This window comes from Coregonus clupeaformis, chromosome 9 (assembly GCF_020615455.1).
Source record: "Coregonus clupeaformis isolate EN_2021a chromosome 9, ASM2061545v1, whole genome shotgun sequence".
NCBI lineage: Eukaryota > Metazoa > Chordata > Actinopteri > Salmoniformes > Salmonidae > Coregonus > Coregonus clupeaformis.
In genome coordinates this window covers 9,382,360-9,398,777 of record NC_059200.1, presented here as the reverse complement: position 1 = coordinate 9,398,777, position 16,418 = coordinate 9,382,360, and the positions used below count along the sequence as shown (strand labels likewise).

The 16,418-nt window shown below is 44.0% G+C and overlaps 1 protein-coding gene across 1 annotated transcript in view; it reads left to right on the top strand.

Annotated features, from left to right (window-relative positions):
- Positions 1–16,418, top strand: part of LOC121574184 (transcriptional regulator ATRX-like) — a 37,564-nt gene that overhangs the window by 14,120 nt on the left and 7,026 nt on the right. The window contains exons 15-29 of the mRNA XM_041886826.2: positions 8,251–8,431; positions 8,586–8,730; positions 8,826–8,935; positions 9,589–9,732; positions 9,905–10,082; positions 10,196–10,333; positions 10,501–10,676; positions 10,819–10,921; positions 11,022–11,152; positions 12,876–12,913; positions 13,068–13,213; positions 13,356–13,512; positions 14,536–14,636; positions 14,728–14,836; positions 15,796–15,973. Coding sequence (XP_041742760.1) covers positions 8,251–8,431; positions 8,586–8,730; positions 8,826–8,935; positions 9,589–9,732; positions 9,905–10,082; positions 10,196–10,333; positions 10,501–10,676; positions 10,819–10,921; positions 11,022–11,152; positions 12,876–12,913; positions 13,068–13,213; positions 13,356–13,512; positions 14,536–14,636; positions 14,728–14,836; positions 15,796–15,973 — 2,035 coding nt within the window. The remainder of the gene's footprint in view (positions 1–8,250; positions 8,432–8,585; positions 8,731–8,825; positions 8,936–9,588; positions 9,733–9,904; positions 10,083–10,195; positions 10,334–10,500; positions 10,677–10,818; positions 10,922–11,021; positions 11,153–12,875; positions 12,914–13,067; positions 13,214–13,355; positions 13,513–14,535; positions 14,637–14,727; positions 14,837–15,795; positions 15,974–16,418) is intronic.

Genomic DNA, 16,418 nt, shown 5'->3' with positions numbered 1-16,418 from the left:
CTTACAATGTATTTAAAATCTAAACATATAGCCCAACGTTTGTAGAACGACTAAACTTACATTAACACTAAATTTAAGCATATAGGAGTACCTATTTCTTTGTTAACCGCTCAACACAGAATAGCCGCATGTGCGCACTCCCTCAAATCGTTTGGAGAAAATATTTCTATTTTATTCAGCTTTGTTCAATTGTATTCTTCATACTATAAAATAATATAAAAATAATGCCACAGAATTCTAAGCAAATCTTGTCTGCTAAATGAACTAGTGTAGCCCACATCCATTTGGCATAGCCACATCAGGATCTAACATAAGGACGACTCAGAGAGTGCTATTCTTTTCTTCTGAAATAAACTACATTTTCTTCATATCATGCTTCTTTAGACCTGTCTAAAATAAATAATGGATTTATTGTGAAGGTGTAGTCTATATTACATGGATTTATCATACTTTTAAAATGTTGATTTTCCAAAGGTCTACATCAGTGGCTTTGTAGGCTATGTGTGGAAGCCAGGAGATGCTAAATGTGTTTGTTAATTAACGGTCAATTACCGTGAGACTGACAGTTATTTGTTGTTTGTTGTCGGGTAGATTGGGTCTCTCCTTAAAAGGCAAGGGCATTTCATAGTGGCCATGACTATTTTTCCTTATACCATCATTCAGCTTGTTCAAGAAGAGGATGTCATCCTGAGACACTGTCTTGCCATCTTCAATGGCGTCCTTGAAATCGGACTCCAGAATGCAAATATCATCTGCAGGGGTTACTGAGGGGACCTCTTTGACGATGACCCGGTGACACAGACTAGCGACGCTTGGTGTATCGAAGAACGCCGATGAGCGCACCACAATGCTCCATCCTAAGTCAGTTCAAACAGCGTAGGGCTCATCATTTCCACCTAAAATCACTTGTTTTGGTGCCATTGCCCTTGAGCAGTTGTAGCCTATCAGAAGGCCAACCTGACAATCCTTCAGTGGTGGGATTTCATCTACTACCGTGGAGAGATGATTACAGTGCTTGGCCGTTTCACAGGTCGGAATGTGGGTGCGGTTTACAGGTATGCAATCCTTGGTGTATGTAGGATGAAAATCGATATGGATTGTGGCGCTGTAACCTCTCACATGAATCCCTGAGACGCTTTCACTTTTCACAACTGTGTCACGTCCTATCATAGTAGTTAATTTCCGTTTCACTGGATACGTGTCTGCTTGTAAAGCGTTGCTCACTTCCTGGTTAATGAATGTTGTATCATTCTGGGTGTCAAGCAGGGCGTAGACAATTTTTTCAGCACCTGAGTTGTTCGTTTGACACCCACACTGGTATGATCATGGAAGTGTTAGTAGATTGTCCTTCTCCAGCTACGTTGAGTGACAATGCAGTTGCTGCCTCGTCCTTATTATTTTGGGAAGAAATTGGCAGAGGTGTAGGCTTTTCCCGTTTTACATAACTGTCATCGTGGAGACACTTGGGATGCTTTCTTTTGCAGGTGTCACAGCTGTGGTGATGACGACATTCCTTTGCACTGTGACCAGGTTTCATGCACCCATAGCAAAGCTTATTTTCTTTCACATATTTCCGTCGCTCCTCCAGAGACTTGGTTCATGCTCTACAACATTCGGAGAGTACGACCCTGCCTTACACAGGAAGCGGCACAGGTCCTAATCCAGGCACTTGTCATCTCCCGTCTGGATTACTGCAACTCGCTGTTGGCTGGGCTCCCTGCCTGTGCCATTAAACCCCTACAACTCATCCAGAATGCCGCAGCCCGTCTGGTGTTCAACCTTCCGAAGTTCTCTCACGTCACCCCGCTCCTCCGCACACTCCACTGGCTTCCAGTTGAAGCTCGCATCTGCTACAAGACCATGGTGCTTGCCTACGGAGCTGTGAGGGGAACGGCACCTCCGTACCTTCAGGCTCTGATCAGTCCCTACACCCAAAAGAGGGCACTGCGTTCATCCACCTCTGGCCTGCTGGCTCCCCTACCTCTGCGGAAGCATAGTTCCCGCTCAGCCCAGTCAAAACTGTTCGCTGCTCTGGCACCCCAATGGTGGAACAAGCTCCCTCACGACGCCAGGACAGCGGAGTCACTCACCACCTTCCGGAGACATTTGAAACCCCACCTCTTTAAGGAATACCTGGGATAGGATAAAGTAATCCTTCTACCCCCACCCCCCCCCGGGGTTGTCAACCGTGATGGCGAGATCATGGAACGGGCAGTCCTTCCCCGGGAGGAAGAGCAGCTCCGTCTTGCCAAGGTTCAGCTTGAGGTGGTGATCCGTCATCCATACTGATATGTCTGCCAGACATGCAGAGATGCGATTCGCCACCTGGTTATCAGAAGGGGGAAAGGAGAAGATTAGTTGTGTGTCGTCAGCGTAGCAATGATAGGAGAGGCCATGTGAGGATATGACAGTGCCAAGTGACTTGGTGTATAGCGAGAATAGGAGAGGGCCTAGAACTGAGCCCTGGGGGACACCAGTGGTGAGAGCACGTGGTGCGGAGACAGCTTCTCGCTACGTCACTTGGTAGGAGCGACCGGTCAGGTAGGACGCAATCCAAGAGTGAGCCGCGCCGGAGATGCCCAGCTCGGAGAGGGTGGAGAGGAGGATCTGATGGTTCACAGTATCAAAGGCAGCAGACAGGTCTAGAAGGACAAGAGCAGAGGAGAGAGAGTTAGCTTTAGCAGTGCGGAGAGCCTCCGTGACACAGAGAAGAGCAGTCTCAGTTGAATGACCAGTCTTGAAACCTGACTGGTTTGGATCAAGAAGGTCATTCTGAGAGAGATAGCAAGAGAGTTGGCTAAAGACGGCACGCTCAATAGTTTTGGAGAGAAAAGAAAGAAGGGATACTGGTCTGTAGTTGTTGACATCAGAGGGATCGAGTGTTGTTTTTTTGAGAAGGGGGTGCAACTCTCGCTCTCTTGAAGACGGAAGGGACATAGCCAGCGGTCAAGGATGAGTTGATCAGCGAGGTGAGGTAAGGGAGAAGGTCACCGGAGATGGTCTGGAGAAGAGAGGAGGGGATAGGGTCAAGCGGGCAGGTTGTTGGGCGGCCTGCCGTCACAAGTCGCAAGATTTTATCTGGAGAGAGAGGGGAGAAAGAAGTCAAAGCATAGGGTAGGGCAGTGTGAGCAAGACCAGCAGTGTCATTTGACTTAACAAACGAGGATCGGATGTCGTCAACCTTCTTTTCAAAATGGTTGACGAAGTCATCCACAGAGAGGGAGGAGGGGGGATTCAGCAGGGAGGAGAATGTGGCAAAGAGCTTCCTAGGGTTAGAGGCGGATGCTTGGAATTTAGAGTGGTAGAAAGTGGCCTTAGCAGCGGAAACAGATGAAGAGAATGTAGAGAGGAGGGAGTGAAAAGATGCCAGGTCCGCAGGGAGTCTAGTTTTCTTCCATTTCCGCTCGGCTGCCCGGAGCCCTGTTCTGTGAGCTTGCAATGAGTCATCAAGCCACGGAGTTGGAGGGGAGGACCGAGCCGGCCGGGAGGATAGGGGACATAGAGAGTCAAAGGATGCAGAAAGGGAGGAGAGGAGGGTTGAGGAGGCAGAATCAGGAGATTGGAGGGAGAAGGATTGAGCAGAGGGAAGAGATGATAGGATGGAAGAGGAGAGAGTAGCGGGAGAGAGAGAGCGAAGGTTGCGACGGCGCATTACCATCTGTGTAGGGGCAGAGTGAGTAGTGTTGGAGGAGAGGGAGAGAGAAAAGGATACAAAGTAGTGGTCGGAGACTTGGAGGGGAGTTGCAGTGAGATTAGTAGAAGAACAGCATCTAGTGAAGATGAGGTCAAGCGTATTGCCTGCCTTGTGAGTAGGGGGGGACGGTGAGAGGGTGAGGTCAAAAGAGGAGAGGAGTGGAAAGAAGGAGGCAGAGAGAAATGAGTCAAATGTAGACGTAGGGAGGTTGAAATCCCCCAGAACTGTGAGGGGTGAGCCATCCTCAGGAAAGGAACTTATCAAGGCGTCAAGCTCATTGATGAACTCTCCAAGGGAACCTGGAGGGCGATAGATGACCAGGATATTTAGCTTAAATGGGCTAGTGACTGACAGCATGGAATTCAAATGAGGAGATAGACAGATGGGTCAGGGGAAAAATTGAGAATGTCCACTTGGGAGAGATGAGGATTCCTGTGCCACCACCCCGCTGACCAGATGCTCTCAGGTATGCGAGAACACATGGTCAGACGAGGAGAGAGCAGCAGGGGTAGCAGTGTTTTCAGTGGTAATCCATGTTTCCGTCAGCGCCAAGAAGTCGAGGGACTGGAGGGTAGCATAGGCTGAGATGCTTCCTGGTTGTAGGCCTCCAACCTGGCCCGAGCTGCCCTAACGTCTCTCTCTGCCTGTAGTCGTTCCAACTCACATTTCTGAGCTTCAAGATCCTTCCTTTGCTGCTCTTCTAAGTGTTGTATGCTTTCCTTTTGTTTATTTTCCTCCAGCAACACTTCATACTCAACTTCCTTTGCTGCCAGCTCTGCTGCTGTGTCTGCACGTTTGGCAGCCATACATGAGTCCATGGAGTGATGGCTGGATTGAACACTGGACTTGTGACTCATTTGTGAGACAGTAAATGGAGCGAGCGTAGTCGCGATCAAGTAACTCACGGAGACAACATTTTTTCTGTTCGGCATCAATGCCTGATATGCTTTCATAGGCAATTTTGATAATATCTGCTGTAACTGCCTCACATGCGTCAACACGACGCCTTAACTCAGTTGACTGTGTGATGTGATCTCGAATTTCAAGATAGATGCTCATGACATCGTCCTTTCCTTTCTCCAATGTGTCGATTAGAAATGGCAGCTGGCGCTCTGTTACATCTGACTTTAGATGCTCTCTTGCTTTGCGGGCTTGGATCTTCCATTGGTCATACATGGAGATAAGGATTTTTTCCTTTGTATGTGCCTCTTCTCTTTGCAATGCAAGCATTTTGTATGTAGGGTTCTTTGGTCGGACAGAGCGTCGAATGCCTTGGAGGTCATTCAGAGCTGGTTCTTTGGCTTGAATTTCTTCCTTTAGGCGATGTCTCTCTGTAGTCTCCATTTCATTTTGGAGCACATCCTTAAGCTCTTGAATATCGTGTTGAAAACATTTAAGCTGCTTCTCTAACTCTCCTAAAATTGAAGGAGAGGTGACTGACTCTGCCATTAAAAATGTGATTTAGAGTGAATTTGGGAGAAAAGGCACAATAGCACATATGACAATTGAAACAGCCAAATATCAATATAACGGTATATCAACATATTCACTCTACTATATATGGGTATCCAATCCTTACAAACATGTTTGAATCAACCGTAAATCAACCAGACAACAATATACAGCAGTCCTTAATACACTTGAGATGCAATAATTTTTGACAATGGGAAAATACCTTTAGTTATGTCCATAGATAGTTGTTGATGTGGATAGCCTTTACTTTCTTCTTAAACCATAGAAGTGAGCATTAATGATCACTGATAAATGATAATTCCTTCCATGACAGTCTTAAATGATCAGTTTATGAATAATACTCACTACTTCCACTGCATACGATTGTCTATAGTTATGACCATCACACAAAATAAATTGTCCCGCTGCCCGTGGAGATGCCAGATTGACCGTTGAAGTCCGAGTGTTGGAAACGCAGGACTGCCCGATAAAAGGTCCAAAGTCAGCAACACCAGATGAGGTAGCAGTGTGGCACTGTGAAGACCTGTCCTCCTGGACACCATTCAGAGATGCGGCAGGATTGAAGAGTGTCAAGCTCTTACTGTAGCATCCCCAGCTGGATGAATGGTCAACTCTCAAACTGATGGTTCATGAAAGTTTAATGTGGTACCATTTCCATAAACACACCATAAGAGCTGATGGAGAAACAAACCAGAAATGCTCTTACAATATGAACAATACATTCCACAAACAATACACTTTTACACAACTTTACATTAGCGTGCTTCATACATCAAATGCATCAATATGGATGAGAATTTCTACCCAAATAGTTGATTACGTGCCAACAGCTTGTTAATGTGGCGCAAGATGAACTAATATTAGCCAGCACAAACAGTGGAGCTAGGCTACAGCTAATAACGTCATATTGCTAGCAGACTTCAGAACATCAATTGCAATACAAATATCCGTTCAGTACACGTTGAAAATAATTTGAAATATTTCTGAAACAAGACCAATATTGAAAAACCGTAAATACCTTGTTCTCTTTCCAACTACAGTGAGGGAAAAAAGTATTTGATCCCCTGCTGATTTTGTACGTTTGCCCACTGACAAAGACATGATCAGTCTATAACTTTAATGGTAGGTTTATTTGAACAGTGAGAGACAGAATAACAACAAAAAAATCCAGAAAAACGCATGTCAAAAATGAGATAAATTGATTAGCATTTTAATGAGGGAAATAAGTATTTGACCCCTCTGCAAAACATGACTTAGTACTTGGTTGCAAAACCCTTGTTGGCAATTACAGAGGTCAGATGTTTCTTGTAGCTGGCCACCAGGTTTGCACACATCTCAGGAGGGATTTTGTCCCACTCCTCTTCTCCAAGTCATTAAGGTTTCGAGGCTGACGTTTGGCAACTCGAACCTTCAGCTCCCTCCACAGATTTTCTATGGGATTAAGGTCTGGAGACTGGCTAGGCCACTCCAGGACCTGAATGTGCTTCTTCTTGAGCCACTCCTTTGTTGCCTTGGCCGTGTGTTTTGGGTCATTGTCATGCTGGAATACCCATCCACGACCCATTTTCAATGCCCTGGCTGAGGGAAGGAGGTTCTCACCCAAGATTTGACGGTACATGGCCCCGTCCATCGTCCCTTTGATGCGGTGAAGTTGTCCTGTCCCCTTAGCAGAAAAACACCCCCAAAGCATAATGTTTCCACCTCCATGTTTGACGGTGTGGATGGTGTTCTTGGGGTCATAGGCAGCATTCCTCCTCCTCCAAACACGGCGAGTTGAGTTGATGCCAAAGAGCTCGATTTTGGTCTCATCTGACCACAACACTTTCACCCAGTTCTCCTCTGAATCATTCAGATGTTCATTGGCAAACTTCAGACGGGCCTGTATATGTGCTTTCTTGAGCAGGGGGACCTTGTGGGCACTGCAGGATTTCAGTCCTTCACGGTGTAGTGTGTTACCAGTTATTTTCTTGGTTACTATGGTCCCAGCTGCCTTGAGATCATTGACAAGATCCTCCCGTGTAGTTCTGGTCTGATTCCTCACCGTTCTCATGATCATTGCAACTCCACGAGGTGAGATCTTGCATGGAGCCCCAGGCCGAGTGAGATTGACAGTTCTTTTGTGTTTCTTCCATTTGCGAATAATCGCACCAACTGTTGTCACCTTCTCACCAAGCTGCTTGGCGATGGTCTTCTAGCCCATTCCAGCCTTGTGTAGGTCTACAATCTTGTCCCTGACATCCTTGGAGAGCTCTTTGGTCTTGGCCATGGTGGAGAGTTAGGAATCTGATTGATTGATTGCTTCTGTGGACAGGTGTCTTTTATACAGGTAACAAGCTGAGATTAGGAGCACTCCCTTTAAGAGTGTGCTCCTAATCTCAGCTCGTTACCTGTATAAAAGACACCTGGGAGCCAGAAACCTTCCTGATTGAGAGGGGGTCAAATACTTATTTCCCTCATTAAAATGCAAATCAATTTATACAATTTTTGACATGCATTTTTTCTGGATTTTTTTGTTGTTATTCTCTCTCACTGTTCAAATAAACCTACCATTAAAATTATAGACTGATCATTTCTTTGTCAGTGGGCAAACGTACAAAATCAGCAGGGGATCAAATACTTTTTTTCCTCACTGTAGGTGCTAAGTTTGACGTTGTTTCTTGGACGCTTGAACAACCTGAACAAAAAGTTATTTTCCTTTTTCTCTCGCTCCTGTTTCCCATATACCCTTAAAACAGAGAAGGTAATAAACCTGTTGTTAAAATAAGTCACACTAAACTGAAATATAGAGTGAGGATTGAAAGCTTGTACAAAGAAAATAAAAGTCAAAATATAGAGCAGACATTGTGATCTGACACTCGTTTTTAGGGGTTCATTTACACTAGTTGATGTTACCATCTCATTTTACATTTGCATTGTCAGTCACTCTTTTATATCCTTCTTACTAATGATGATCGTTTTGCTATTCTTGTTTTATTGTTTGTACTATCAGGTGCTAAATGTATCATTGTTAAAATGTATGCTATTTTTACAGTGTGTTAAAGGGTTCTTGGTTGTGCTGGTGACTGATCTATCCATCTAAACAGTGACGATGAAGAGAAGGACGGCGTGGAAGGGGACAACAAAGGTACACCTAAGGGCCGCAAGAAGATCCGCAGGATAATCTTAGACGAGCACCTCCGCTCAGAGACCCAGATAGCCCTGAAGGAGGAGGAGGAGAGATGCAGACGCCTGGCAGAAAGAGAGCAGAGGGAGGACTTCAGAGAGGTACACTACACACAGCTGACCCTCTCCATGCACACTCACTGTAGAATCCATGCACTCTCAGAAATGTCATACTGCTACTCGATTTTATTTGATTAAATTATATATTATATAATTTTGTATTATCAGTTTTTGTCTAATGGTGGTTTCCTCGCAGGTGATTGTTTTTAAGGATGAGGCGTCTCACTTGGCCTGTCCCATCACCACTAAGCTGGTCCTGGATCAGGATGAGGGGACCAAGGAGCCACTCATCCAGGTGCACAGGAACCTGGTGACCAGGCTCAAGCCTCACCAAGTAGATGGTAAGTCTCGGTTTTTATTTCAGTTGTACAAACCCAATACAGTGGCTATCAGCATTTCCCCTTCAATTTGCTGTATCTCTTCCTCCTTCTGATAGGTGTGCAGTTTATCTGGGACTGTTGTTGTGAGTCTGTGAAGAAGGCCAATTCAACCTCTGGATCAGGCTGCTTACTGGCCCACTGCATGGGCCTAGGGAAGACACTGCAGGTAAAAGGAAGGGAACAGAAGGCGTGTTATCATATGCATATGTCATTCATAAAACAGTATATTTTGTTAACAATACGAGAGACTATACTGAACAAAAATATAAACGCAACATGTAAAGTGTTAGTTCCATGTTTCATGAGCTGAAATAAAAGATCCCAGAAATTTTCCATACGCACAAAAAGCGTATTTCTCTCACATTTTGTGCACAAATTTGTTTACATCCCTGTTAGTGAGCATTTCTCCTTTGCCAAGATAATCCATGACAGGTGTGGCATATCAACAAACGGATTAAATAGCATGATCATTACACAGGTGCACCTTGTACTGGGGACAATAAAAGGCCACTCTAAAATGTGCAGTTTTGTCACAGAACACAATGCCACAGATGTCTCAAGTTATGAGGAGTATTTATGTCTGTAATAAAGCCCTTTTGTGGGGGAAAATTCATTCTAATGGGCTGGGCCTGTCTCCCTAGTGGGTGGGCCCAGTCATGTGAAATCCATAAATTAGGGCCTAATTTATTTATTTCAATTGACTGATTTCCATCTATGAACTGTGACTCAGTAAAATCTTTGAAATTGTTGCATGTTGAGCTTATATTTTTGTTCAGTATATAATACTAGAATCTCTTGCTTCAATATTTTCTCATGTAGGTGGTGACATTTCTCCATACGATGCTGCAGTCAAAGTGCATGAACTTCAGGACTGCCCTGGTGGTGTGTCCACTCAACACCATCCTCAACTGGGTCAACGAGTTTGACAAGTGGCAAGTTGACATGGTTGCTGACAAAGTCAAGGTAGCCAAGAAGATTTGAGTTTTTTTTTGTGTCAAATACATGCAGAGGTTATTAAAATGTAATGTAGTAAATTCAAGGTATTTCATGTTTCTTATTTTCCATCTCTTTCATCTTCCTGTCGCGACCTCTTCATTTCTCTCTGTTTCTCCACACGCTAACACACACCTCGTAGGTGACAGAGTTGGCCACACTGAAGCGACCACAGGAGCATTATATTGCCCTGCAGAGATGGCAGAAGGATGGTGGTGTTATGATCATGGGCTATGAGATGTACCCCAACCTCACTCTAGGCCTCAAAGTCACCCACAGAAAATTCAAAAAGACCTTTGACAGCACACTGGTCGATCCAGGTACATCCTCTACCAATTATATGCATGTGAAGTGTTGAGAGGTACGCACCATTTTTAAGTAGTATAATTGATTGGTGTTGAAACTCTAATACACTACATTTGTTGTACTCCAGGTCCAGACTTTGTGATCTGCGACGAGGGTCACATCCTGAAAAACGAGGTGTCCAACATCTCCAAAGCTATGAATGCCATTAAGACCAAACGGAGGGTGGTGCTGACAGGCACACCACTGCAGAACAACCTCAATGACTGTAAGGAGGCCTGCTTCTGATTGACCACAGCCTTTCCATTTAAACTACTACTCTGTGAGCAGTATGCCAACTTTTGGCGAAGTTTGTTCATGTTTCAGTTTTATTATATCTAAAAAAATAGAGTAGTTAAAGTTGTAGTCATTTTTTATATGTTTTTGTTTTCTCAGACCACTGCATGGTCAACTTCATCAAGGAGAACCTTCTGGGCTCAATCAAGGAGTTCCGGAATCGCTTTATCAACCCCATTCAGAATGGCCAGTGTGCAGACTCCACCCCCAGAGATGTCCGCATCATGAAGAATCGCACCCATGTCCTTCATGCAATGTTGGCGGGATGTGTACAGGTGAGACAGCTCAATTACTAGGAGTGTATGGCACCTTTATTTGTAGTTTATCAGAACCACTGATTATTTTTTACAAGTATTTGTTGCAAAGTTCTTTGTCAGTTTCCAGTGGATACACTTAGTGTGTTTTCCTCTCTGTCAGAGAAGAGACTACTCAACCTTGACCAAGTTCCTGCCCCCTGAACATGAGTATGTTATGGCAGTGAGGTACAGACTGTATCGCTACTACCTGGACAACTTCACTGGTAAGAACCTCCATCGTTAGCTCAGAAAGCTCTGTACATATCATTGAAATGTGCATGATTTAATAAACCCTTTGGAGAAAAAAGCTGAATATGTATTTAGGAGCAGGGTCTGTGGTTGAAGGAGCCAGGGGCAAAGCCGGAACCAGCCTTTTCAAGGACTTCCAGATACTCAGCCGAATCTGGACCCATCCCTGGTGTCTGCAGCTCAACTATATCAGCAAAGAAAATAAGGTAAAGACCCATCAGATGCAGGTTTGAACAAAAATTACTATTTTCTCATCACCAGACAGATCCTGAGGCATGCCAGTCAAACTGTCATCAACATATAGTTGAAGTCGGAAGTTTACATACACCTTAGCCAAATACATTTAAACTCAGTTTTTCACAATTCCTGACATTTAATCCTAGTAAAAATTCCCTGTCTTAGGTCAGTTAGGATCACCACTTTATTTTAAGGATGTGAAATGTCAGAATAATAGTAGAGAGAATGATTTATTTCAGTTTTTATTTCTTTCATTACATTCCTAGTGGGTCAGAAGTTTACATACACTCAATTAGTATTTGGTAGCATTGCCTTTAAATTGTTTAACTTGGGTCAAACGTTTCAGGTAGCCTTCCACAAGCTTCCCACAATAAGTTGGGTGAATTTTGGCCCATTTCTCCTGACAGAGCTGGTGTAACTGAGTCAGGTTTGTAGGCCTCCTTGCTCGCACACACCTTTTCAGTTCTGCCCACACATTTTCTATAGGATTGAGGTCAGGGCTTTGTGATGGCCACTCCAATACCTTGACTTTGTTGTCCTTAAGCCATTTTGCCACAACTTTGGAAGTATGCTTGGGGTCATTGTCCATTTTGAAGACCCATTTGCGACCAAGCTTTAACTTCCTGACTGATGTCTTGAGATGTTGCTTCAATATATCCACATAATTTTCCTTCCTCGCCATCTATTTTGTGAAGTGCACCAGTCCCTCCTGCAGCAAAGCACCCCCACAGCATGATGCTGCCAGCCCCGTGTTTCACTGTTGGGATGGTGTTCTTGCAAGCGTCCACCTTTTTCCTCCAAACATAACGATGGTCATTATGGCCAAACAGTTCTATATTTGTTTCATCAGACCAGAGGACATTTCTCCAAAAAGTACGATCTTAGTCCCCATGTGCAGTTGCAAACCGTAGTCTGGCTTTTTTATGGTGGTTTTGGAGCAGTGGCTTCTTCCTTGCTGAGCGGCCTTTCAGGTTATGTCGAAATAGGACTCGTTTTACTGTGGATATAGATACTTTTGTACCTGTTTCCTCCAGCATCTTCACAAGGTCCTTTGCTGTTGTTCTGGGATTGATTTGCACTTTTCGCACCAAAGTACGTTAATCTCTAGGAGACAGAACGCGTCTCCTTCCTGAGCGGTATGACGGCTGCGTGGTCCCATGGTGTTCATACTTGCGTACTATTGTTTGTACAGATGAACGTGGTACCTTCAGGCTTTTGGAAATTGCTCCCAAGGATGAACCAGACTTGTGGAGGTCTACAATTTCTTTTCTGAGGTCTAGGCTGATTTCTTTTGATTTCCCGATGATGTCAAGCATAGAGGCATTGAGTTTGAAGGGAGGCCTTGAAATACATCCACAGATACACCTCCAATTGACTCTTAGAAGCTTCTAAAGCCATGACATCATTTTCTGGAATTTTCCAAGCTGTTTAAAGTCACAGTCAACTTAGTGTATGTAAACTTCTGACCCACTGGAATTGTGATACAGCGAATTATAAGTGAAATAATCTGTCTGTAAACAATTGTTGTAAGAATTACTCGTGTCATGCACAAAGTAGATGTCCTAACCGACTTGCCAAAACTATAGTTTGTTAACCAGAAATTTGTGGAGTGGTTGAAAAACAAGTTTTAATGACTCCAACCTAAGTGTATGTAAACTTCCGACTTCAACTGTATATGCTCTTTGTTTTCAGGGCCATTTTGATGGGAAGCACCAGGGGAAAACCAAGAGGTGTGTAAGCATGAGTATTCAGTAGGCTACCCAAATATTTTAACTGCTACCGCTGTGTGATGCCTGAAGTAGTCTATTACCACCTAATGACAAAATAAAATAATGCAAATAATAGATTGTTGCCTTGCATAACTTTCCGTTATGTCCCACTCAGGAAAGAGAAGAAGAACAAGGGGAAAGTGGTGAATGCTGATGAAGACCGCAATGATGTGGAGGTGATCCTGGTGTGGAACAGCACATCAAAGGGTGTCAATGTGGAAGGAGATCAGCGAGCAGGTCCACTGGTTCCAATGGTAGAAGGTAGAGTTGTCTCTTTCATTCAGGAAATTACTTCACCGAGTCTATGACTTTGCCTTCTAGTGTTAGTATTGATTTTTAAAAAAAATATAAGGTAGTCTCATTCATTTGAGGTCAGTGGTGATATTGTATGCTCTGTGTTCAGCAGTGAGAGCGTCCACCAGTCTCAGGCCTGACAGTCCGGCTGCAGACTGGTACAAATCGATGCTGAGTGACTCTGACGCCACCATTCTGGAACACTCAGGGAAGATGGTGCTGCTGTTTGAGATTCTCCGAATGGCAGAGGAACTGGAAGACAAAGTGTAAGGCTGAATCCCAAATCATCCCCCTTCCCCTGGCCCTACATTTGTGTATTCACGCACGCCTCCGTCATATGCACTAGTGTCCCAAAGCTGAGGAATTGAAAATGATGGAGGGTGTAGGGGCTATTTAGACCCTCCGATAAACACTTTGACCGAGCAAGCTACGCTTCAGAGCGAAGTGGTATCCCAAAAACACACCGCATTATTTTGAGTTGCACAAAAGAATGGAGAGGCGTGCATAATTATAAGCCACCTGTATTTCTTTTTTATTTTTTATTTTATTTCACCTTTATTTAACCAGGTAAGCCAGTTGAGAACAAGTTCTCATTTACAACTGCGACCTGGCCAAGATAAAGCAAAGCAGTGCGATTAAAAACAACAACAACACAGAGTTACATATGGAATAAACAAAAACAAAACGTACAGTCAATAACACAATAGAAAATCTATATACAGTGTGTGCAAATGTAGTAAGTTATGGAGGTAAGGCAATAAATAGGCCATAGTGCAAAATAATTACGATTTAGTATTAACACTGGAGTGATAGATGTGCAGAAGATGATGTGCAAATAGAGATTTGTTTTTGTCTGATTTCAAAGCTTGACACGTAACATATGAAATGCATCCCAAATTAAATGTTGAACTGTTACTGAGGTTTATATCTTGTAAAACGACAGGGTGAAATTTCTCATTTGAATTTCATGCTGATTTTATTATTTAAATGTGTAACATGAATTGCATCATTCAAGTTACGAGTGTGTCCCGAAGTTGAAGGGTTAATTTGATCCCCCCGCCACTCTTGAAGTCACCCTCTGAGTTTCGTCAGCAACATGACAACAGAGGACCCTCCGAGCGAGTTGGTAGGGGCGAGGGGCTGGTATGGGATTCACCGTAAGTGTGCTTGGGAAATGGATTCAGGTACCAGGGAAGTATTTCAAAAAAGAAAGATGAAGTTAGCCAGTTTCACAGAGCAGATTTGTTGAATTAACCTTTTCTTCATCAATTGTTGTTGTATATTCACAGGTTAGTGTTCAGTCAATCCTTGATCTCATTAGACATGATTGAAGATTTCTTGGACCTCGCCAACAAAGCCAAAAACAACGGGCAATCATCCCTATACAAAGGTACCAGTCCCATTGGCTGTTCAAGTGTTATAGCAGTCTTCAGAGTCTATTATTGTGTAATAATTTCTTTGTTTCCTTTTCTAAATTGTAGGTGATGGCAGCTGGATCAGAAATACTGACTATTACCGTATTGACGGTTCCACCAGCGCTACATCCAGGATGAAGTGGGCTGAAGAGTTCAATGATGCCACCAATGAGCGGTACGTTTCTGTCTGACTGCTGTACTTTTCTACATCTCAAATTTCGCTGTGCCAAACCTCAACACAGTATGCAGCATAACACTTTACTTTAAAAAAAAATAAAAATAATAATTGTACCTTTATTTAACTAGGCAAGTAAGTTAAGAACAAATTCTTATTTACAATGATGGCCTACACCAGCCAAACCCGGACGACGCTGGGCCTATGGGACTCCCAATCACGGCCAGTTGTGATACAGCCTGGAATCGAACCAGGGGGTCTGTAGTGATGCCTCAAGCACTGAGATGCAGTGCCTTAGACCACTGCGCCACTCGGGAGCCCTATAGTGATGTATTATTATATGGCAAGGCATCAGTAATTGTAGACCTAATGTGAATTGATGAGATGGTCAGTTTTTACATTTTTTATTATTATTATTTTTGTACTTTTACCCCTTTTTCTCCCCAATTTCATGATATCCAATTGGTAGTTACAGTCTCGTCCCATCGCTGCAACTCCCCTACGGACTCGGGAGAGGCGAAGGTCGAGAGCCATGCTTTCTCCAAAACACGACCCTGCCAAGCTGCACTGCTTCTTGACACACTGCTCGCTTAACCCGGAAGCCAGCCGCACCAAAGTGACGGAGGAAACACCGTCCAGCTGGCGACTGAAGTCAGCTTGCAGGCACCCGGCCTGCCACAAGGAGTCGCTAGAGCGTGATGGGACAAGGAAATCCCGGCCTGCCAAACCCTCCCCAAACCCGGGCGATGCTGTGCCAATTGTGCGCCGCCTCATGGGTCTCCCGGTCACGGCCGGCTGTGAACACAGTCTGGGATTGAACCCGGGTCTGTAGTGACGCCTCAAGCACTGTGATGCAGTGCTTTAAACCGCTGCACCACTCGGGAGGCCGAGATGCTTTTTTTAAAAGAACCAACTCACACTCACTCCTTTGATTTAATTTAATCCCCCTTTTCTTTCAGGGGTCGTCTGTTTCTCATCTCGACAAGAGCTGGGTCCCTTGGGATCAACCTGGTAGCAGCTAACAGGGTCATCATATTTGATGCTTCGTGTAACCCCTCCTATGACATCCAGAGCATCTTCAGGGTGTACTGTTTAGGCCAGCTGAAGGCTGTGTTTGTCTACCGCTTCTTGGCTCAGGTAAACACATCTCGTATGACCCTATCTCCGTTAATATGATTGTTGGACACATTGTATGATTACATATATAGGGCACTATAAAATCTGTTTTATTTTTTCCCAAATTCTGTTTTATCTGTTTTGTTTTGCTAGGTTTCGGTTTTCCTCAGTATTTCTCAGGTTTTCCCTCGTAAAATCATACCTTTTTTAATTAAAAAAAAAATACAAAATTGGATGTTTTAAGTACACAACAATGCTTAAACCACATCAGGAGACCACTTTTGAGGTCTGTGAAAAATAGAAGAAGTTTTGATATTTGGGTGTAGTTACCCTTTAATGCAAGTGTGCACCAGCAAGAGACCGTTACTATGTTTCTGTTTCTGTAGAGCTCATGCCATTGCAGTGTGCAAAACCAGTGGATTGATGCAAATAATCATGATATAATTCTGCCAGGTAGTCATAGGTT